The sequence below is a fragment of the Fundulus heteroclitus genome, chromosome 22 (genome assembly GCF_011125445.2).
Source record: "Fundulus heteroclitus isolate FHET01 chromosome 22, MU-UCD_Fhet_4.1, whole genome shotgun sequence".
NCBI classification, from domain to species: Eukaryota; Metazoa; Chordata; class Actinopteri; order Cyprinodontiformes; family Fundulidae; genus Fundulus; species Fundulus heteroclitus.
Window position 1 is genome coordinate 21,038,780 of NC_046382.1, and position 21,333 is coordinate 21,060,112.

Sequence of the window (21,333 nt, forward strand, 5' to 3'; positions counted from 1 at the left end):
TGTTTTGGTACCAGCAGAAAGCCGCGCGGGACTCAGGGGGTTACGGTACCTGCTCGGGTGGTGTCTCCTGCAGCAGACGTCTCCAGCGGTGTTCAGCGTGAATCCCTCACACAAGAGCAGGCTCTCATTTCCAAACAGCAGCAAACCTTCTGTCACCCTGAGGCCACTCACCATCACCATGCACATTTTTGCCTTTATCTACGCAGGACGAAACATGCAGAAGTACACAATCTATTAGCAACCCGGATAAATATGTGTATAAAGCCTTAAAACAACATGTTTATTGCAGTTGCAACCAAATTCAACACCTAATTTGATTGCATCTATTTAGTGGTCAAAAAACCCCATGTTGTTATGAAAGAAACAGACATCAACTGTTCCCCATTTATCGTTACGACTGCTGCTAATACTTTTTACAGCTCCATTTAGCTAGTAGGGCAACATTTAGCATACGGCATTTGACAAGGTTGGAGCATACAGACAGAGGAGTCTTTGACCATTTCTGTTCCAGAATGACACGATTTAGATGTGAAAATGGAGACGGCCATCAAAGACGGATGATTTTGTGTCTGGTGAACCAGTTCTGAATTATATGACCTAATGCTTTGGATCACCACCCTGTTGGAAAAAAAAACTAACAATTATGTCTCAGTTTTAAGTTTGCTGGATGAGTCTACTGGATCTTTCCTCAAAATGCCCTGCTGGTTTTAAAGAGTTAATGATTCGTTGCGGTCTAACAAGGCTCCCAGGAAGAGAAAACGGAATCACAGATTCTCAACAATACACAACAGTGGACATGATCTGCTTTTCCGCATTCTTATCCGTCGTTTTACCCCAAACCTCCAGGTAAAGTCCCGGTAGAGTTTGGCAAACTTTTTATGCTTGTGCTTGTGATTAAAGGACAGCAGAACCAAAAACTTGTTCTGGCATCACTCCCAAGCAATTGGTAAGCATGTGAACAAACTAAAGTAACAATGTGTTACCAAACCCCAAAGAAGCTACATTTCTGTTTTACCTACTTTATCTCCTCCACCCTGATCATAGTGGCAAGATTAAAATGGGTCCTCGTCTAGGCAAGTGGCTACTAGAAATAGGCCTCGCTGACAAGTCACATTTACATCCCGAAGAAACAGAGAGCAACAAATTACTAATTAGGAGACTTTATTTACAAGTCAGAGTACCTTAAAAGTAAAGCAAATTAATCAGCTGCTTCATTCACATTTAATTTCAAGTGATTTTAAAAATGATTGTTTCATATCAAGGAATCTTTACCTCACTAAATAAAGTGTTCTCAAGTCGAAAGTTGGATTAATAGTCGGAGATTATGCAACCCCAGTAAATTTCATCCACATCGTTACCAAGGGCACCGACAGATACATTAGAACAGAATAGAACAAAATAAAATAATCCCATATTGTTCCACAGCGGGGCGATTCAGGTGTGTCAGATGCATCAGCAGGCCCGTATAAGAAGCTCCATACAATCCAGAGCATTATTCTCTCAGGGCATGGCATGGCAGACACACAGGCAGTCCAGGCTTTACTTGATTGATCATTTTAATCACATATTTTAATCATTATTAAAAAGACACCGTCGAACACTTCATTATCAGATCTGATTGATGGGGAGGAGAAGGACCAGCCCCCTCTTCATCCCGGGCGAAACGGCGAATCCGCATCCTGCTTTCAGCGTGCAGGTTGTAGCTAACGCTAACTGCGTCGTGATAATGCGTGGATAATTTTATTGTCTCCCTTGATTTCACAATGAGTGCGTGCACCTGGCTGCCTCCATGCGGCGAGTCCACCGGGAGACAAGCACCCCCCCACACACCCCTCAAAAAAAAAAAAAAGAACAACAACAAAAAAAAAAACATATGGGGCCCCAACTCACCCCGCGGGGGCCCACACAATTTATACTAATCAAATCAGAGTCCCTACCCCCAGACACGCAGCCGCAACGCTCGGTGGACAAGGAGGAGGTCCTGCCTGGCCTTTATTAGGAGAATTAATCACTGCCACACACACAATGGCAAAGCTGATAAGTGATCAGAAGCTCTTGTCTTAAAGGCCACACAGAGACACGCTATGATGGATACGATCACTTATCATGTGAAGGTGTTTAAGAGGAGTCAAGGTGAGCGAGTCTTCGCTGGGCTACGTCCTGGGTAGATGACACAGATTAAACTAGTTGAATTTATTATCAAAAATAAAACGCCTAACAATAAACTGATTTCCTTATCTGCGGTCCAGTCCGATACGCGCTATCAGCCGGCGAGCGATTTAGCCGGGCGATGTGGAGGGAGGAGAGAAAAAGGAGGACTGTTATTGACTGAGAGCCTAATGTCAGACCATTGATTTCTCCCCACACACATTATTGTCATAATCACACTATTGGCGCTGGCAAGCTAATTATGAGCGGGTCTCCCCTTTGTGTGAACGCCGGGCTGTGAGTGTGCGCGCATTTTTCAGAGCTAATGACTGTGTTCATTTGACAAGAAGCTCAGCGGGGAGGCGCGCGCTCAACCACTGCAAGGCAACAGGACACACCGGCGCACATCACACACGCTCGCTAAGCGGATGGAAGACAGCTTGCATCACCTCCTACTGCTTTTATTAATACTTCTGTCAGAAACATTAAAAGACGCGGCTGGTTGCCGGAGCGAGAGGGCCCCGTCAACACGTGCGTATTTTCTAACTCGCTGCAACAACGATGGGGAGCTGTGCTGAGCCTCGACATTAAAATGTTTTACTAATGAGGAGAGATGAAATTCTGATAGCGGCGCGGAGCTACTGGAATCCCTTCGTCCGCATCAGATAATTATGAGTGTTAAAAGGGGTGGGGAGTGGTTTCACTTGTATTTGGAGTTGACAGACCAAATATCATCCCGTGCCAAAGTACCTTCTCTCCGGGGTGCAGCTCCTGGAGGACAATGCGCATGTCAGGGCAGTCTTGTGTGTGTGAGCAGGGCTCAGGGGTGAAAGGGTCAGGTAAACCCTCGGTCACTGTCGGTGTCTCGTTCAAAGCCGGGAAAAACGTCAGACGCTCGCAGCTCTGCTCTCCCTCTGCTTCGTCCTCTTTGACCTCTGGATCGACGTCACACAAGATCTTGGGCTCTGTAAAAATGAAAATAAACACTTCCTGAGTGTCCAGGGCAGAAACTGGGATTTAAATAGAACAATGTGTAGGATTTACTGACATCTTGTGGTGAGATTTCAGAATGCCAGCAGCGTTCTGCTCTAAGAAGATGCAATTCTGATTTTTAATGTGACTCTAAATTCAATACAATCTTTACCTGCATCACTATTGGATCTGCCATCTTTCTCCTCAGATCTTAGGCCGAGACCCATTGCTCCCAGGAGCTGCAGTGAAAACATTTGGCACTTTCAATGTGCTGTAAAAAACATTTTTTAATGGTATGCAACAGAGCCTTACAAAAACATTCATACCCTTTTGAACTATTTAAAACATTTCTCGCATTAAGGCCACCAACTTCAATGCATTTCTTTGGAACTTTATGAGATAAATCAACACAAAGTAGAGCATGCTTGTAAAGTGGAAGGAAAATAAAATATGGTTTTCATGAATAGTGAAGAGACACCGGACGAGGAGAGCGTTGATCGAGAAGCAACCAATTGTAACTGTAGGATCTGCACCTCAGGTGGAACGATCTATTAAGAGGACGACTGTTAGCCATGCACTATGAAAATCTGGCCTACAAGGAGGACTAGGAAGGAGAAGGTCACTGCCAAGAGCCAAAAGAAAGTAGATTTCAAGCTAAGTAGCAGCAAAGCAAATATTTTGATAAATATCTGAAATCTGATGAGACCATAGTGGAATATTTTGGTCCACATGCAAAATCCTATGTGTGCAGACAGAGTTAAACAGCACATCACCTAGAACACATCTCCCCCCCTCCCCCATGGTATAACATAGCGGTGCCAGTCTCATTGAGTGGGGATGCTTTTCCTCAGCAGGGACAGGGAAGCCGGTCGAGTTCATAAGAAGATGGATGGAGCTAAAAACGAGGCAATTCTATAAGAAAATACTTTATAGGCTGCAAAATACTTGAGACTGGTGCAGAGGTTCACTTTCCAGTAGGTCAGACATTCAACCTAAACATACAGCCTGAGCTGCAAAAAAACCCTAGTCCAAAACCTAAAAGTCCTGTACCTGCAAACTGCTGTTAACAGAGACCCAAATCAAATCTGAAGAATGTAATGAAAAATGTCCATCTTAAGATATGAAGATGCTAAAGACATGCCCCATGTACTTCTTCGTCCATGTCAGAATTATGTGCCACGTCATGTCGGTCTATTGATTATGAATAAAATATGCAGACGTTTGAGGCTGCAGTGCGTAAAGTTAATCACATGTGAATACTTCTGCAGGGCATTGTTCATATCATACAATTCTGAGTAGGACCTCCAACTCTAATCTGAGAGGCTATACCCGTTTGGACTGCCTCATGGCTTTCCTGCGTATGCGCAGCTTGGTCCTGTTGGGTCCTTCTGCAGATTCTTGCACCCAGTCTTGACTCAACAGCACCCCAGGGCCCGGGCCGAACACAGCTCTCTCCCTCAGCAGCTCGGCCTCCACACGCATCCACTGAGAACTCGCGAGCTCCCACTCGGCGGTTTGCATCTGGGACGCAGAGGGAACGAACGAGACAAATTCACTTTGAAGAAATCCCATTTCCAGCTCTTAAACACGTTCAACTTTGATGCCGGACCTGTAAGTGGCTGGTCCTCATGTTCTCGAAGACGCTGTGGCCTCGGTGCCGATGCGACTCCATGTGGTACAGAAACTCCTGCACAGGAGCAAGAGTTAAAAACACAGCTGCATATAAAGAGCGAGAACACACCTTAACTCGTTTGGGCTCAGGCAAGCATGCACGCATGCAAACACACACACACACACACACACACACACAAATGCACCCATACATAATGGCATTGTTGTTTCCTCATGTAATTACAATGCATTCATACAATTACATCTGTGTTAAATTGCATTCACTGGGCAAAACAAGCTAGTGGCTACAGTCTTACAATAACCCTGTGTTCAAATGTAATCATTCGTTGGTGTGATCTAATTAACATAAACATTAATACCACTGAGCCTCGCCGCAGTCAGAAGCCAAGGTTAGTTTGTCTGAGCGCTCTTATTGTGTGTGTGTGTGTGTGAGTCTGTGGGTGCTTTTCTCTTTTCTTTTTTTTCTTCTTCTTTTTTTTTTTTAAGGTCGATTAAAAGAGAAAAGCAATGAAAAACCCCCCAAACAGAGCCGCGTGTCGACACTGCACAATGCTCATGTTCAGACACACTGGGATCATATTCTGACTGTTAACTGCTTCATTAAACTCATCATCACAGCGGAGCTCGCTCGGAGACCAGTGAAACAACATGTGTCCATCTTCACAGCTGACCCAGGAAAGCCATTTAATTGAGCGCGCGAGCACGCAGTAAACCCTTAATATGGAGTTTTATTTACAAATGTTGGTTTTACGTTCAGTGGAATAAACCCACCGAAGAATTTCATTCATATATTTCAACTGGAATAAAAAAGGCAAGAATACTTCCGCGTAAGAGCCGATGTACTAATTTTAGACGCGTTACAGAGCGAACATCTTCATAAAAGTTGACAAACTCTGACAGGCTCTTTGGGGAAAACAAATTGTTTTCTTAAATGGCCGGCTGCCTATCCAAATGAGGAGCTGCGCCGGGGAAGGAAATAAAAGAGGAATTTGAAGGGAGATTATAGAAATATGAGTAATAATGAAGTTTGCAGACTAGAGGCGCGTTGTGACAAATAAACAGCAAGTTGGCGTCATCGTCTCTAATTTCATTCCTTCATTTGGACAAACATAAGTAATATATAGCATTAATTACCCTATTTAGCAGATAGGAACCTCATTGGCTTTTTAAAATGCTGCATTAAATACATAACTCATCTCTTCCCTCTGCAATTAACATCAGAACATCGCGCTCATTTCCATTTTAATGACTTCCCAACAATACGCCACCTTTGATGATAAGGCAACATAATGTCAACTTCATTCTGAGCTGGCAGTGAATGTGTAATGAACTTAACGTGATCATTATTGCTGTTAATTATCTTTCTAATATGAGGACACAGATATGATTATGGAAACTGCATTCGCTGATGAAATAAATCTCTGGAAAGATTGCACTGAAGCTTAACTGAGGACAAAGTCTGCTCATCAGTTTTTATATTCTCTTTCATTACCTACAGACTCTAGGCCTATTTATTTGGTTAATACGTGCAGATGCGGTTGCTCTCAAAAGTGCAGCATTTTGTAATCTAAAAAAAAAATCTAATAGAGAATTTCAAAGTTATCCCACCTTTTATTGTGACATATATCCAGTACAACTATAAAGAAGACAAATAAATACAAGGATGTGATAATCTAGATGCATGAGTGTAGGCATTTGACTAATGTTTTGCTGATCCACCTTTTCATTTAGTTTCAGCCTTCAGCCGTCTTGAGTTCACACCAGCCGTCAGTTCTGGCAAATCCCATAAACATGAGATCAAGCTCTTGCAGGATTTTCATTTCCCGATCTTCATCATCCTTTAGGTAAAGCCATAGCTTACAAAAAGGTTACAAAGGATCAAAACGATCCATTGCACGAAGGCGTCGGCCAGTAGAACAGTCCCCAAACAAATCCACGGTATTATTCTGTACATATATCATAGCACGGTGATGGTAATCAAGAATAACTCGGAAAAACACTGGACCAAGGGATTAAAAAAGCGTTTTCTCCAAAAACTGATGTAAAAATTAGGTTGAAGCTCGTCAGGGAGTCATTTTAGAGACTAAACGCATCACTCAACGAGCTGCAGGAATTTTCTAAAGTATGGGTTGTATTTCACATGTGATAGCAATGGCCTGCGTTCACCACGATGCACAACATTACGAACAGTTCAGTTTGGGTGTAAAACCTTTACACGGCTCCGAGAAAGCTGAAGACGAAGAAGGATTGTTTTTTTTGTGTTTTTTTTTTTCAGCATCACAATGAGTCCACGCATACGTCAAAATCAAGATAAAGATCCAGAACTAGATCTGGCAGAACAAAGACGACGGTGGACAAGATAACGTCCCAAATGTTTGAGAGATATGGAGAGCTTTTGCTGGGTAGAGCGAGCAAATATTACTTAGTCCAGATGCTAAAGGACTCGCACTAAAAAGACAATATGCTGAAATCGAATCAAAAAAGGATTTTAACACATTAGATTAAGGGTATAAAAGTAAGTAATTTTAGTTTCTTTCCACCAGATTTGTTTGTGTTTAGTTGACCTGCTGGGTTTCCTTAGACAGGAAACTTTTTGACCAATATGTATGATTTGATTGAATTTTGACTTTGTAAAGTGCCTTCAGATGACATTTGTTGTGAATTGCCGCTATATGAATAAAATCAAATTGAATTGATACATGTCACACTGAACATTGGAAAATTTAGGGATGATCAATATTGGTCTCCTTTTAACAGGGGCTCCTTGGACACTAGATGCTGGTCTAAGAGACCATGCTTCACTTTACTGCTAAGAAGCCCATTAAAAGCTCACAAGCTGTCAAATAAAGGTCATAAGTTGACGATCTTTAAGTGAATTAATGGCTGTTGTAACTTTATGAGGATGGATGGAAAAAGACGTAGCAGCTGACCATGGCTGATGATCATTTCCGCGTCTCTCTCACTTAAATACGACCAACATTCTTCAACACGTGTGCAGCAAAAAGTCTACAAGGCGGAAGAACTAAATCCTCCCGCCATTCCTCTTCCCCTGCATCTCAGATGGAAAAACAATTCATCACCTTCTCTGATAGCCTGTCAGGAACTGATATGATAAAGAATAACATCAAATGAGTAATGTTTTCATCAGATTGCTACCACTGTAATTGCCAACATGATTTCTGTGGGCAAGAAACATGCACAAACAAGAGCGCACACGTACACTTTTTGGGGAGTGCGAGACAGACACACAGACGCTGTAATTTCATGCCTGTGTGCCTGAGTAATATGTCCCTGCTTCCTGCTCCAGATGGCTCAACGTCTTAAGCGTTGTGGGGGAACTAATGATGTGGGCCACGTGTTTCGGAGGGAGGGAGGGGGGGGTAAAAAACAACAATAAAGGCGTCTTTAACCTTCAGCGGCAAACAGTGTGCTGTGGCTAGTGTTCCCATGGATGGGCCTAACAGATATCAATTACAAAGCCCACTCAGGGGCAATCAGCTGTGATAATCCAAATCCATTTAAAGAAATAAACACCCCCCGCAGGGCTAGACGGCCCACAGCACAGGCACATTTGTGACTTTGGGTGGCCGTTTGGCTCCGTCCCCTGGGATGATCCTGAGACACCTGGGAGAAGGTAACAACCCTAGATACCTGAGCGGGTCAACTGTGGGTCCTGTGTGGACACAAGCCTAGACTTGAAGCTTCGCACAAGTATTCATACCACGTAAACTTTTCACATTTCCTCACAATAAAACCTCAAACGTCATTGTATGTTAAGATTTTCAATGACACGCCAACACAAAGTGGCGGTGATGTGGAGTTATCTTTTCTCCCCACCTAACCTCACATTTTTAATGCACGACAAAAAAAAAAAAAAAAAAAACATGTTTTGGCAGTAGCGGACGTGAGCGCCTTCTTTCATGTTTTCTGTGTCTCCTATATGACTTTCTTTCAATAATGGATTTCTTCATGCTACTCGATATCGATTAAATAAAAATCATATCGATCGATCGATATCAATAATTATCAACAAATTCAAAACATCTATTTTAAGTGCAGTCCTGGCCATTTTATGCTGTTGCTTAGCGACCTATTTTTAGATAGAGAACACACAAACACTGAATTCAAACTCAACCATTTATTCAACCAACTTTTTACCAAAAAAGAAAAAAAACCCATCTGCTCTTTGAACTCTTTGAAGGGGGCGAGGTCTGCGTTTGTGATTGGTTGGAAGGATGTAATGACTGTAATATTAACCTACATGGCCAAAATGCATAAGGAAGGAAAAAGTTTGATCCATTGAACTTTTTATTGACCCTTTTTGCATTCATCGATATACGTCTTTCGATCGAAATATATTGTTATTGAATTATCGTCTACTCTTCCATAAAGGGAAGATGTGTGCACTGCGTTTGAATTAGATGACCTCTATAAAAGCCATTTAGCACTTTCACTCTGCAAAAATACATACAAAAATTTGCTTTCAAGGTGACAAGATGGAAACAGTGCAAGGCGTTGTGGAAGTACCTCTGCTTTTATCGACTCTTGACTTTTGCCCAAAGCAGCGCGTAGAGCGCTACCTATGACATCAAGCGTCCTCTGAGATCTGCTGGCCGCTTTTGTCTTCTGAGATTCTGAGAAGACAAAAACAAACATCAGCCGGGCACTCACAGCCACAGCTTTTTAACCCTGTGCGTTGTGAGAAGAGCGTGAGCTTACCTGTGTATAGCTGCCAAGCTTTGTGTGCCATCTCCTCCCACAGGGGGCTGATTTCGGTCATGGTAACCGGCTTCGTCTCAGTCGCACTGCTCGCTGAGATCTCAACCTTCAAGCTCTCTTCAAGCATGTGCTGCCTTTCAGAAAGGACCTTTGACCAGCAGGCCTCTGCTAAGGACACGAGCTCTTTGTCATCTAGAAAACACACACACACACACAAAAAAAAAAAAAAAAACACATTATGCATCGTCTGATGAGTCAAATAGATGGGAAATCTCTAATGGAGGGCATCAAACCTGTCATGATGTCTGCTGCATTACTGAGGCAGGAAGGCCGTTTAGTCCTGGGAGGTAGGGGGCTCGATTTTTTGTTGTGTCCCTTTTGTGCCACACATCCAAAACCTTCAGGGTAGCTATAAAAGAAGTGTTTTTGAATTTTGAATTAATAACATAGAAAACTGCAAGTAGTATTTATTGTGTTCTGTTTATTGTGTTGTGTTTATTGTTATTCTTATTCCATTAGTTTTACTGTTGACATTGTTTTATTTCTTATTTTATGTTTTCATTTTTATCTGTACAGCACTTTGGTCAATTTGATGTGTAAAGCTCTTTATAAATAAAGTTTGATTGATTAATTTGATTTTATTAAGAGGCCAGATGCTGAAGTGTGCACATTATTTTCTGGCTGCACTCTCAAGCACATTGCTGCGCACTTCTAGTCGCCTGGCTGAAAGAAGTATCCTTTACTTTTCCTTTGCTTGCAACAAAAACATTTTTGCTTGTTACGAACACAGTCAGTTTGGGGTTCCATTTTGTACCACAGGTGGAACAGAAAAAAGTACTTAGAGCACCATAATACTGTATGTATTAACATTTATTAACCTTTTCTTATTTAAAAAATAAAAGTATTTACTTCTGTTTACACAACAGAATTTTTAACCCCTTACCTACCAGTCTTAGATATTAAAGTGACTTTTTTGGAAGGAAAAAAATAAGTTTGCTTTTTTTGTATATGTGACACAAGCGGCCTTTAATGAAAGTATACTGAGAAGAAGGGGGGCTGAATGAAGGAAAGGTCCATGGGCCGGAGTTGAACTCCGGACAGTCGCGTTGAAGACTAAGGCCTCTGCATATGGGTCACGCTACCATGTATAGTATACATGGGGCTCCAAATAGCTCCATGTATGTAGTTGTAACTTTTTTGTTATTGTTTTTTGAAGGGTGGAGCAGGAGAACATTAAGTGTAGAAGTGACAAATGTGACAACAATAAACCGATAATTTTTTTTTGTGTGCAAAGCAGCTAAAATGTTTTTTTTTATCCAATATATGCAAATATGTCTCTCTATACAGAACACAGAAATAGGTTCACCCCACGGAAAGTCCCTTAGCCTAAAAAAAAATCCCCCAAATCTAAAAAAAAATATGTTTGATACTGTGATAGAATGGTGAGGATCTAATATTGGCTGCGGCCTACATTTTTCCATTTCCATTACCTGCCAGAGCGAATGAGTAGCAGACAATGAAGAAGGCAGGTGATGAAGTTCACATTAGCATTGAAGGTTGCCATGAAAACATCCCAGCGTCCCATGAAGGTCTGCAGTGCCTTGATAACGACTTCTTTCTCTTCTTGGGACTGTCGTGGTTGGGACAGGAAGTGAAGCAGCACTTTATTGGTGCATGAGTAGAGAGCGGACACCGTCCTCTCCCTCTGAGAGTGAGCTTTCCCCACAGCCTAGAATTACATAATCAGACAGAATACACCTCAAGGCTTGATCCTTGATGCTCGACATTACTCCAGACTTTTTGAATTAAGAAAGCTCCCTGCATAGGAAGTGAAACGTCTTCAAACTTTGGAAAACAAGTCCAGTTGTTTTGTTTTTTTTTACTTTTTTTGGAATGACCATGACCTGGATGACTGAGAATCTTCACCAGCATACAATACACCTCAAAATCTTGATCAATCTTATTTTTGCATTCAAACACCTATCTCATGTTGCCAAAATTGACAGGGCAAGTGGCACTATGAATTTAATCAAATATATTTGGTGAATGGCGTTCATCTCGGTCTTACCACCATGATCTGATCCGCCAGGAAGTCAAGTAAAGTTTCAGAATCTCCAGTGAACATTGCATTGTGAAGGTTCTCCAGCAAAGTCCGACTGAAGAGCACCACATTCTCCATCAGAGTACCCATCTCTCCCTCGGGCATGTCACGACTGCAGTCTATCAGAAAAAGCAAAAAGACTATTTTATTTCCGTTGAGTCCACATTCAGGTGTATAAAAACAGTGCATTGCAACGTTACCTTGCGAGGTAAGATGGGTGTTGTTATCCTCATCGTAGCTGAGCATATGGATGATGTTCATGATCAGCTCCACCAGCTCAGACTGATAACTCTGCCTTTGCTCCACCGACGTGCCGTCAGGACAAAACTAGGCCAGAAGTAGAAAAACCCATCATCTAACAACAAGAGCAAAGATGATGCAAGTCCACGCGGGTGAAGCTTGTTTAGATGAACACACTTGTGAGAAAATATGCAGTTTTGTGCCTTGAGGTGCTTGAGGTGCTCTCTTATTGGTAAATAATTATCTAGAAATACCTTGGCTCTGCCTTGTTTAGTAAATGAGCGTAGAGTGGCACCTTCTGGAGAAAAAATAGCTTTGCAGAGTTTTATTAAACAGAAGAGGCGTTTAACAAAAGCATATCTACAGTTGTGTGCATCATTTGATGGTGGCTGGGATCTGTAAATTAAATACTTCTGGCCGTTACATATACAGGTTCAAACAGATGAATAGACTCCTAAAAAAACAACACATTTACGTTTAATTTCATGTTCATTGCAAAAGCGCTAATGAAAGGTTTAGGAACAAGCCTCAGAAAAAAGGAACTAGTTAAGATGTTCAAGAACAACCCAGAATCCATCAAGGCTAAAGCCGATTAAAAACTTGTTCATCGATATTAAATCAAGGTCAAAGTTTATTCATGTAGCCCTATACAACAGTCCAAGTGATGCTCAAAGTGCTTTACGTGTTGGGGGATGCTTAAAAAAGAAAGAATAAAATTGAAGAAAAGATGATGAAAATAACATCGCTAACTGTAAAAGTGCAGAAAGCCTCAGATCTTTTAAATCAAGATTAAAAACACGTTTGTTTAGGATTGCCTTCGACTGTTCTAATTAAACTGTTTTACTGAAACATAATTAGTTCAACTTTGTAGTCCAACTGTTTTTTAATGTTTGCTTTTAGTTTCTATTTTTCCATATTTTATTTTGTTTCTACATTTTATTCCAACTTGCTTTTATTCTGTTTTATTTTCCTATGTTTTAATCATCTAAAGCACTTTGCATTGTCTTTGTACTGAAATGTGCAACACAAATAAATGTTCCTTGCCAATACAATTTAAAAGGAAATAAGAGATATAATAGATATAAAAAAGGATGAAAAACAGATATACAGTATATGCACTAAAAGTACCAGATATACCAGATAAAACTGGTTTAGACTGGATAACCATCACAGGGACAACAAATTATTGTTACCAATATTTTTAAATAGAACAGATAGTCTATAGGTGATGTAGATTGCACAGCTATGATGTACATTATATACTAGAAGGGATACATAGTGGTAGGATTAAACAAGCATCCACCTTTACCTTTTCCTTTGTGAACTGGAAACTGACTCATTTTATTTCTGTTTTAGCTTTCATTCCCTCCGTCAAGATGCTTGACTAATATGGTTCTTCGTCATATTAATATAACAAATTGCCAAGGATGTATCCAAATATCAAATGTCAGTGTTGGTGTATGTACATTTTTGAGCATCATCTATATTCTGAAAGAAAGTCCATTACAAATCTGAACTTGTGCAAACATTGATACTGAAGCAGTGTGTTGCATAATAAAACCCTATGTTTATTTCATATTTAACTTATGGACCGGCACTGTGACTGATGGTGTCGGGTGTGAATTCACCTCCAGCAGCAGAACCACAGGATGTGTATCGGCGTTTGCACACACGTTCAGAAGATTGTCCATCAGCAGAATACGAATGAAATCGAGTACCGGCTTCCTAGTTGGATGAGTGCTGAATGTTTCCTCTCTCTCACTCATTTCGCAAGGCTTAACCTGAGGTAAGAGAGAATACCGGGCAATTAAACTCTACCGATGACAACTCGCATGAGAATATAATGAAACCACAATAACACAACAAACTTCAGAAACCTCCACAGGATAAACAACGCTGGCGATTGAACGCAGGAATTTGGGTGATGCCCACAGTGGGTCTCTTGGCCGGAGATTGTGGAGGAGGCAAAGAAACTGCATCACACTTGCTGTTAGCTGCACCTCCCATGGCGCATCGCTATCAGATGGGTCTGCAGAAAAAGGCTTCAGAAACAACAAGAGAAACACATTCACGTTGCTGAACGTTTCCTGTATAAAAAAATAAATAAAATAAAACTTTGTAGGATCCGGGCTCTTCTAAGTTCTTAACCTGAGAGATGATAACTTTAACCAGCTCCAGGAGTGTTGTAGCAGCTTCCACACAAAGCTGCTGAGATGGAGCTTCCCGCTGGCTCTCAATCAACGACTGCAGCGCGTCATCCAAATGGACCTACAAGTGAGATTCAGTGCAAGGATGATGACAACACTGGTGGCAACGCGGGGGATCCAGGACCGTGCAGAGTAACGCACCTCTCCCTCTGTAGTGTGGTGTGAGCTCCTCCCAAGCAGAACAGCAGCTAGAGCTTCATATACCTGTGGCAGGTGAGTGTGTCTGACCAACAGCTCCTGGAGAACATCAAAACCTGGACATGTGGGGCTGAGGCACTCCTGAGACCATGGTTGGGCTCGAAGGTTGTCTGGTACGAGGCAAGGAGGTCAGAGACAGAAGTTTTACTTTTTGAACAAATTTACTGGAATAGATCAATTTCTTTTAATGCAAATGTGCAGACTAGAGAAATTTCAATTCTGCACACAAGACTAGAAGCATGTTTTATTGACTGAGTTTAAAACACCATCTGTTTAAGACTTTGCAAAATGGACTGAGGGCAGGTATGTACCAAGCAGTTGTGTGAACAAAAGGGATTTTACAAATGGTTCTGCCTTAAAAAACACAAGACAGAGAAAGAGGAAAACTGTACATGAACAAAACTGTTGATATGTGTTGCTGTTTTATGTATTTTTTGTAGTACTAGTGTTGTATTTTGGGTGTATTGACCCACACAATTCGTTACACCGTCCTCCAGCATACTACAACAATGGATGAACAGGATGGAGTAGAACGCTTTGCAACATGGAGGGGGGGTTCAGGGTGGGAAGTGCCTCATGTGCATTTAAAGAGACAGCACCAAAACAAGTTGCTTTCAGACACATGTCAGAACATAGGTGGAAGAGGGACTGTGGAGCAACAATTACGAGGAATTCAGTTCCACTTTATATAGACCAAAGCCGATTGATTTAAATGAGAAAAGGAAGAACTGAAAAGCAAGATACGTTTAATTAAATAACGTGTAACACAATTCTATTTATTCTAAACAGGACTAATTAAAGTAGTTTAAATAAAACCAACATAATTCCAGTATAATGGGCTAAAAAATAATTTGTGTCTACCCATGATAACAAATGGCTCCTCTATGCCCTCTATGAGCGTTCCTGGGATCACCCCCTCTCTGAAGCTGCCCTGCTGGCCTGGACTGGACAGAAACTGTGTGAGCAGGACCAGGCCCAGTTTCAAAGTGGAAGGGTGGAGGTGGGCCTGAAGGAAGAGCAGGAACCAATCACTGCCAAGAGATTCAAACACTGTCGCCTGGTGACTTATTGGGAGAAAAACAAACAAAAAAAAGAAACATAACTGGTTAATTTGGGTAAATCTTCCTACCATGACATGACTTTATGACAAAAAAGATATATGCTTGCTTTTTATTTAGACCCTGGTGATCAGCAAAAGGTTAAAGCATTGACCCTCACTTTTTTTGAAGGCTGTCTGACGTGAGGATTTCACAGAGTACCAGCAGCATCTTGTTGCGGATGCAGATGAGGTTGGTTGGACCTGAACTCTGAGCTACAGCACGGAGAGAAAGCACGTCTGGATCAGTCACACATGGTTGGATGTCAGGTACGTATCGGTGGGATGAGGGCGGGGATTATTAACAGTACCTGACATTTCACTTGAAAGATCACCTTCCGATATCTCGCTGCCTTCAGATTTTGCACTGGATGGAGGGAGTGTGTAGACCAGGAAAAGGCCGAGTCTTTTCACACAAAAAGAGACACGCAGAAAGCATTAAATCAGAAAACAGGTTGTCGGTATCTAGTAAACAAATCCCAGACTCTACCTGCTTATGTCCGAAGAAGTCAGGTGAGCCTTCAGCAGGGAAGTGATGATGGCAGAAATAATGTGAACCCTTTGGACGGTCACAGCCGGATCACTCAAGTCAAACAGTAGCTTAGGCAGCAGGCCCACGCTGTGCATGACCTCCGCATTCCTGCCGTCACTGCTCAGTTTATGATGAGGGAAACAGAAACAGCGCCGATATCAATCACAATCTGTTCCCAGACAGGAAATCTAATTCAACAATCCATACAAGCACTCAGTCCTCTCCTCAAGCCTTCCTGACTGATTCTGTTGAATGTCCCCTTGACTATTTCTGCCCTACAGTTCGGTGAAATTGATGACAGGCTTCTGCGCTCATCGACAGAACAGCCAATAAAGGTTGTCAATTCAGAACAAGGTCCTCTTTATTGTTTTACACGATTTTGTTGGTTGTGAGAATTAACAGTAAATTAAAATAAGTTAGTCCCCCTTCACGCGGGATTAAGACCCGCTACGGTATTCAGGATCTCCACCACCGGTTGACCAATGTTGCATCTCGGCAAAGTAGGAAAAACCTATTTTAGCTCTTTCTATTACTCAATTACTTCGTTGGCATCCAATGATAGGAGGCAGAGACTTTGGTTCTCAGACGCCAAAGTCTTATTTATTTAAAGTTGATGCCACATTTAAAGTTGTACAATGCGGAACCTTATCCACAGAAAGAGCATCGTAATCGTAATACAATACAAATGTATCTTCTTGTACAAGCGCACAAACCCGGCCAGCCAGATTGATAATGTTCAGCACTCTCCGTCCTGCACATTATCAATCTGGGACTACTTCGTTTGAATCTGTTAGGGGAAAGGAAGGACATTCACCAGAACTTTCTAGCTGATTGGGTGAAGCGACACCTAGTGCCCGCCTACCAGAGATGGGTTTTAGCCAATCACGGTATCAAATTAAAAAGTAAGCAGCAGGTGCCATGGGAAACCACAAGAAGGTACGGTGGTCAAGGCACTTCTTGCTGTTCTTCTTTCAATGATAAAATTGTGGATTCTGACCAAACAGATGTGATAGCAGCAGCTACTGCGAGAATTCATCCGGCAGGCTAGATTACAACTACACACCGTGCAATAGGCTGGACTTAGGCAAGCAACACGATCTAATGGCTCTAAGCAAATACTGAAGGCAACCTCTGCACACATTCACTCAGGGGAATGGTGTGTCACCGAGCGTGACTGTTGGTCCCAGGTGTGTATATTATTGAAATAGACTTAGTGAGAAGACCTTAGACGTTCCTGCTTTTACTCGGCTCTGAGAAGATTGAGTACAAAGAGATTTTTGTTGTGAATACAAAGGATGTTTCCATGAAATACCATAAAACGTACAAAATGAATGCTACCACACAGACTAACCCGTATACATCTAGCCTCAGTTCACACACAGTTACTCACAGACGTCCTAACACAACCGTGACCCTAATGTGCTTTTGGTACTGCCCATCGTCTAGCTTTCTGATCCAACATCAGTGCTACCTCTAATAGCATACGACCGTTCCAGGACTTGCACTCAGACTACAGTAAAAATCGTGTTATAAATCTCAAGTCCATCCCTAACGCTAAATACAATGAAAAGGCTTTTCTTTGACAAAGTGGCAAACACAAAAAGAAACCAGTGTGGTTCAAGCTCTTCTGTGAGTAATGGCCACAGCCCCCCCTCATCGTTTTTGTTAGCTGTAGGAATTAAGATAAGATTACCTTGAAGATTTCAGGATTTCAGCAAAGTATTTCAGGACTGAGAGGTCCAGACTGTCTGGTGTGTTCTGCCACACCTGAAAACACGGGATAAAGAAAAAACATCAGATTTTTGTTGCAGTTTTAAAAAAAAGTTTTAGCATGTATGCTTAACTTTAAAATAACTATATTGATTTTTACCTCTAGATCACACAACAGAGCCTGGAAAGCAGGTGTGTTCTGTAGGAAACCAGTCCCACAGCTCATCTCCACCGAACTGGAGAGGCACATAACCAGCTGGAAGGTTCGATGGCTGACAAGACTGCTTTTCATCTTCAGTAAGAAGGCTAATAACTAGAAGTAAAAAAACAACAACAAAGGATCAGATCTGTAACAAAATATTAATGGCTGAGACAATAGGGACATTACAAACTGTGCTACTAAGCCCAGAAAAACCTTGTATCCATTGATTCGGTTCATTTCACTCTGCATTGCGGAGTTGGTTTCCAGCACAGAAAGAAGAACTTTAATAGCCGCATACAAAGAGCTGTCATCTGGCGCCATCGCAACAAGACTGAGAACAACGGAAGGCCCGCCAACATACAGGAAACCACTGGAAGCAGACCTTGGCGTGAACGTTCGGACACCTGGGGAATACAAAGAGACTTAAACAAATAACGCACATAAGAGGCAAAGACTTTTCAATTAACTTTTCAAAACCTTAATTTGTTCACCAAAATGTCCAATCAAGGCAGCGCCTATGGTGCGCGCTGTACCACTCAGATGCTTGCTAATGTTTGGTAGGAGAAAAACAGGTGTGGAGGAATCTCGAGATGTTATCCCCATCTGTAATCACACGCAATTGGTGTTATCTTTTGTGAAAAGAAGAGAAACGTGATGACAAGGGGTTTGCCTCTAACCTACCTCTTTAGCGATCAGTCTGCAGTCCACCTCATTGTAATCCTCTCTGATCTGCACCACACTTGTTAACGTAGAAATTGCAGGATTGATGCCAAAAGAGATTCTCTCCTCAGGAACCAGCCTGAGCGGGAAACACTCAGCGTTTGGATCGGGGCCTGGACACAAACACCAAACATGTAACCATAATGCCCTTTTGGAATAAACGTTTCTTTTCGTGCACATTAAACATTACCAAACTTTGAAACTAAGAGGTTCAAATTTCGTTCCAACACTGCAACAGAACAAGGACCTCTTATGGTAATGCAAAGAACATTAGATGAACATGAAAATCAAAGACTAAAACTAGAGTAGAGAATTTAATCTGGAGTACATTTTTTTAAAGTAAACAAAAGACGTCCTTTCAGATGGGTTTCGAAACACAGACTTACCCATGTCGCGCAGAGCCAAGAAGTTCCCTAGGTATGCGGTGCCTTGCGTGTAAACAACAGCCACGGCCTCTGAGCTCAACACCTCTTCAAATAGGTGACAGGGACCCACGCGCCATACTAAAGCTGCATGATCTTTCCACATGGCTGGTGTCCCTATCAGTCCATACACATCAATCACAGCTGTGGGGTCCATGGAGACAAACTGACCTGGGTATGGCTGAACATACTTCATCTAACGGAAACAGGGATAGGAAAATGAGATGCTATGACACGTTGGATACGTATGTTGAGTTATCAGCTACCCCCCTCTCTTCTTCAGTCTACCTTTCCGGTTCCCAATGCCTTTCCATTGAAGTAGGCTGAAGTTATACAGCTTTTCTTGACATCTTTGGCCATGACGACAGCCAAATGGTGCCACTGGCCAGGGACCAGCATGCTAGAGCAGCGGAACCTCAGTGACGAGGGCAGGGAGGTCGGAGTGCAAACCTCTGGCTCCAGCATATCTGTAAAACAGCAGCAGACCTTCTTACTATCGTGTGGGTCTCTACTTGGGCGGCCTGGCAATTCAGAGAACTAGAGGGAGTCAGCTTCTCCCACCTAGGTATGTGAACGTTTCCTCCTCTGTGGATATGACCAGACAGCCATCGTAGGCCGAGAAAGAGACCGACAAACAGATGTACTGTTGTTCAGTTCGGGACATGTGGCGCACCACTGACAGCAGACGGATCGGGTGGGAATCACAAGCCGAGCTGAACCTGTTGATCTGGAACCAGCAGGTGAATGACAGGCCGGCTGCTGGCGGAAAGCCCCTGCATTCTTAAACACAAGAGAAGTATTGGGCATTTTGTTCACAAATAGGTCACACGTGAAGTAGTTAAACCGCACGAATTATCACTTACCTCCTCCAATTCCTCCAGTTGAGATGGAATCAGCAGTCACGCCTTTCACCGTGGCTAAAGACGGGAGTAAAAGGCACCTACGGGCAAACATAAAATCAGTTGTATTACCTTTTTTTTTTACTACCGCACATCTTCTGGCAACACACAAAAGAAAAGACCTTTTTGTAAACAACTCACCCATATCCACTCTCACTCATGTCAAACTCTACAAAGGCAGGTGAGGAAGACAGTCGGTGTGGTCTGAAGGTGCGCGGTACTGTCATGGACACCAGAGTGACGATCTGGTGGACAGAGATGGCAGAACCGAATGAGGCTGTAGGCTGCAACAAGCTGAAGGTCCGTTTCAGTGTCTTCCGGGAAGAGTCAGCGGATTCTGCCTTTGTGTTCTGATCTGGTTAAAAAGACAAGAAAGTTTAACGAGTGACCTGATTTCTGCAGAAGCTCTGAAAGGCAAAGTGAGAGAAACGGTGTTTGAAGGACTTGTCCCTAAGGCAGGCCAACTTGAAAATTCATAGGTTGAGCTAAACTGCCTTTTACACGTAGATACACAAATATTTACAACTAGAGATCAACAGATACAGGTTTTTTTTTTTAAAGCCGATGACGATTATTTTGACATCAGTCTAACCGATCCCCAATATGTGCTGCCGATTGTTTTGTGGACGATTCTTGAAGCCAATATTACTTTTTCTTCCCCCGTTTACAAGGTAAAAATGACACCATGGTAACAAATGTTACACAAGTCTCAATTTAAACAAAAAAATAAACATTTATTAAGAATTCATATTAACAATGGATAGCAAACGATGTAAAACATATAAATATATGACAATAAAAACAAACTTAACACTGAAATGTTTGTGCACTTCATGAAGCAGCTAGAGGCCTTTGTAGTGTAAAAGACCTTCATGAGAATATTTGTAAACAGCAATACCACAAAAAATTAGTAAATAAAAAGCAATGTGAACAATCTGAAGCTGAGTGTGCTAATGGTTTTGGCGAACATAGAAAAAAAAAAAAAAAAAAAAAAAATCGGCCAGCTGATCGGTCAACCTCTACTCACAACGGTCATCAACCTCTTACCTTCAACGGAAACAGCAGATAAGTTTAAGTTTAAAGTTTCTAAAAAATGTTAACAAGACTGATTTTACCACATTGATTTTTCTGTGTTTGTTATGGATGGATACTGAATTCGGTACTTTTATAGGTACGTCGGCACTACAGAGTACAGCTTCACACAAACACAAACGGTACCATGTTTCGATACCAAAGCACATCATTGTGACACTGACGGATCACTATAGTGGGTGATTTTACATGCCGGCAATAATTGTGACATGGAGTGCAAGGGAAGCGGCATGAACACTTCTAATCTGAGGAAACACCTGGTCACTGAAACCTGCCTGCAGTCAGAGCAAAGAGAGCAGAGTAGAGAGCCTCCCTGTTTCCATGTTACAAATGTATCCCACCCTGGATTACAAAGCAGGATAAAATATAATGTTCTTAATAGAGTCTTTTTTTTCTTTGAAACTGTTAAAACAATGTTCTGAATTTGATTCATACACAGCTTC

General features: G+C 41.9%; 1 protein-coding gene across 4 annotated transcripts in view; it reads right to left on the reverse strand.

The window, feature by feature from the left end:
• The window catches only part of wdfy4 (WDFY family member 4), a 67,896-nt gene that overhangs the window by 28,921 nt on the left and 17,642 nt on the right, over nt 1-21,333 (reverse strand). For all 4 annotated transcript variants that reach the window (XM_036126379.1, XM_036126377.1, XM_036126378.1 and 1 more), the window contains exons 18-46: nt 19,940-20,153; nt 19,763-19,839; nt 19,461-19,679; nt 19,188-19,366; nt 18,864-19,095; nt 18,439-18,590; nt 18,249-18,360; nt 17,971-18,161; nt 17,716-17,868; nt 17,539-17,612; nt 15,804-15,962; nt 15,625-15,719; nt 15,436-15,529; nt 15,079-15,281; nt 14,161-14,327; nt 13,961-14,080; nt 13,690-13,854; nt 13,441-13,593; nt 11,773-11,899; nt 11,540-11,691; nt 10,962-11,200; nt 9,765-9,880; nt 9,472-9,663; nt 9,280-9,386; nt 4,730-4,807; nt 4,450-4,641; nt 3,293-3,359; nt 2,899-3,113; nt 50-198 (exon numbers count right to left, since the gene is read on the reverse strand). In XM_036126379.1, the coding sequence (XP_035982272.1) occupies nt 50-198; nt 2,899-3,113; nt 3,293-3,359; nt 4,450-4,641; nt 4,730-4,807; nt 9,280-9,386; nt 9,472-9,663; nt 9,765-9,880; nt 10,962-11,200; nt 11,540-11,691; nt 11,773-11,899; nt 13,441-13,593; nt 13,690-13,854; nt 13,961-14,080; nt 14,161-14,327; nt 15,079-15,281; nt 15,436-15,529; nt 15,625-15,719; nt 15,804-15,962; nt 17,539-17,612; nt 17,716-17,868; nt 17,971-18,161; nt 18,249-18,360; nt 18,439-18,590; nt 18,864-19,095; nt 19,188-19,366; nt 19,461-19,679; nt 19,763-19,839; nt 19,940-20,153 (4,393 nt within the window). The remainder of the gene's footprint in view (nt 1-49; nt 199-2,898; nt 3,114-3,292; nt 3,360-4,449; nt 4,642-4,729; nt 4,808-9,279; nt 9,387-9,471; nt 9,664-9,764; nt 9,881-10,961; nt 11,201-11,539; nt 11,692-11,772; nt 11,900-13,440; nt 13,594-13,689; nt 13,855-13,960; nt 14,081-14,160; nt 14,328-15,078; nt 15,282-15,435; nt 15,530-15,624; nt 15,720-15,803; nt 15,963-17,538; nt 17,613-17,715; nt 17,869-17,970; nt 18,162-18,248; nt 18,361-18,438; nt 18,591-18,863; nt 19,096-19,187; nt 19,367-19,460; nt 19,680-19,762; nt 19,840-19,939; nt 20,154-21,333) is intronic.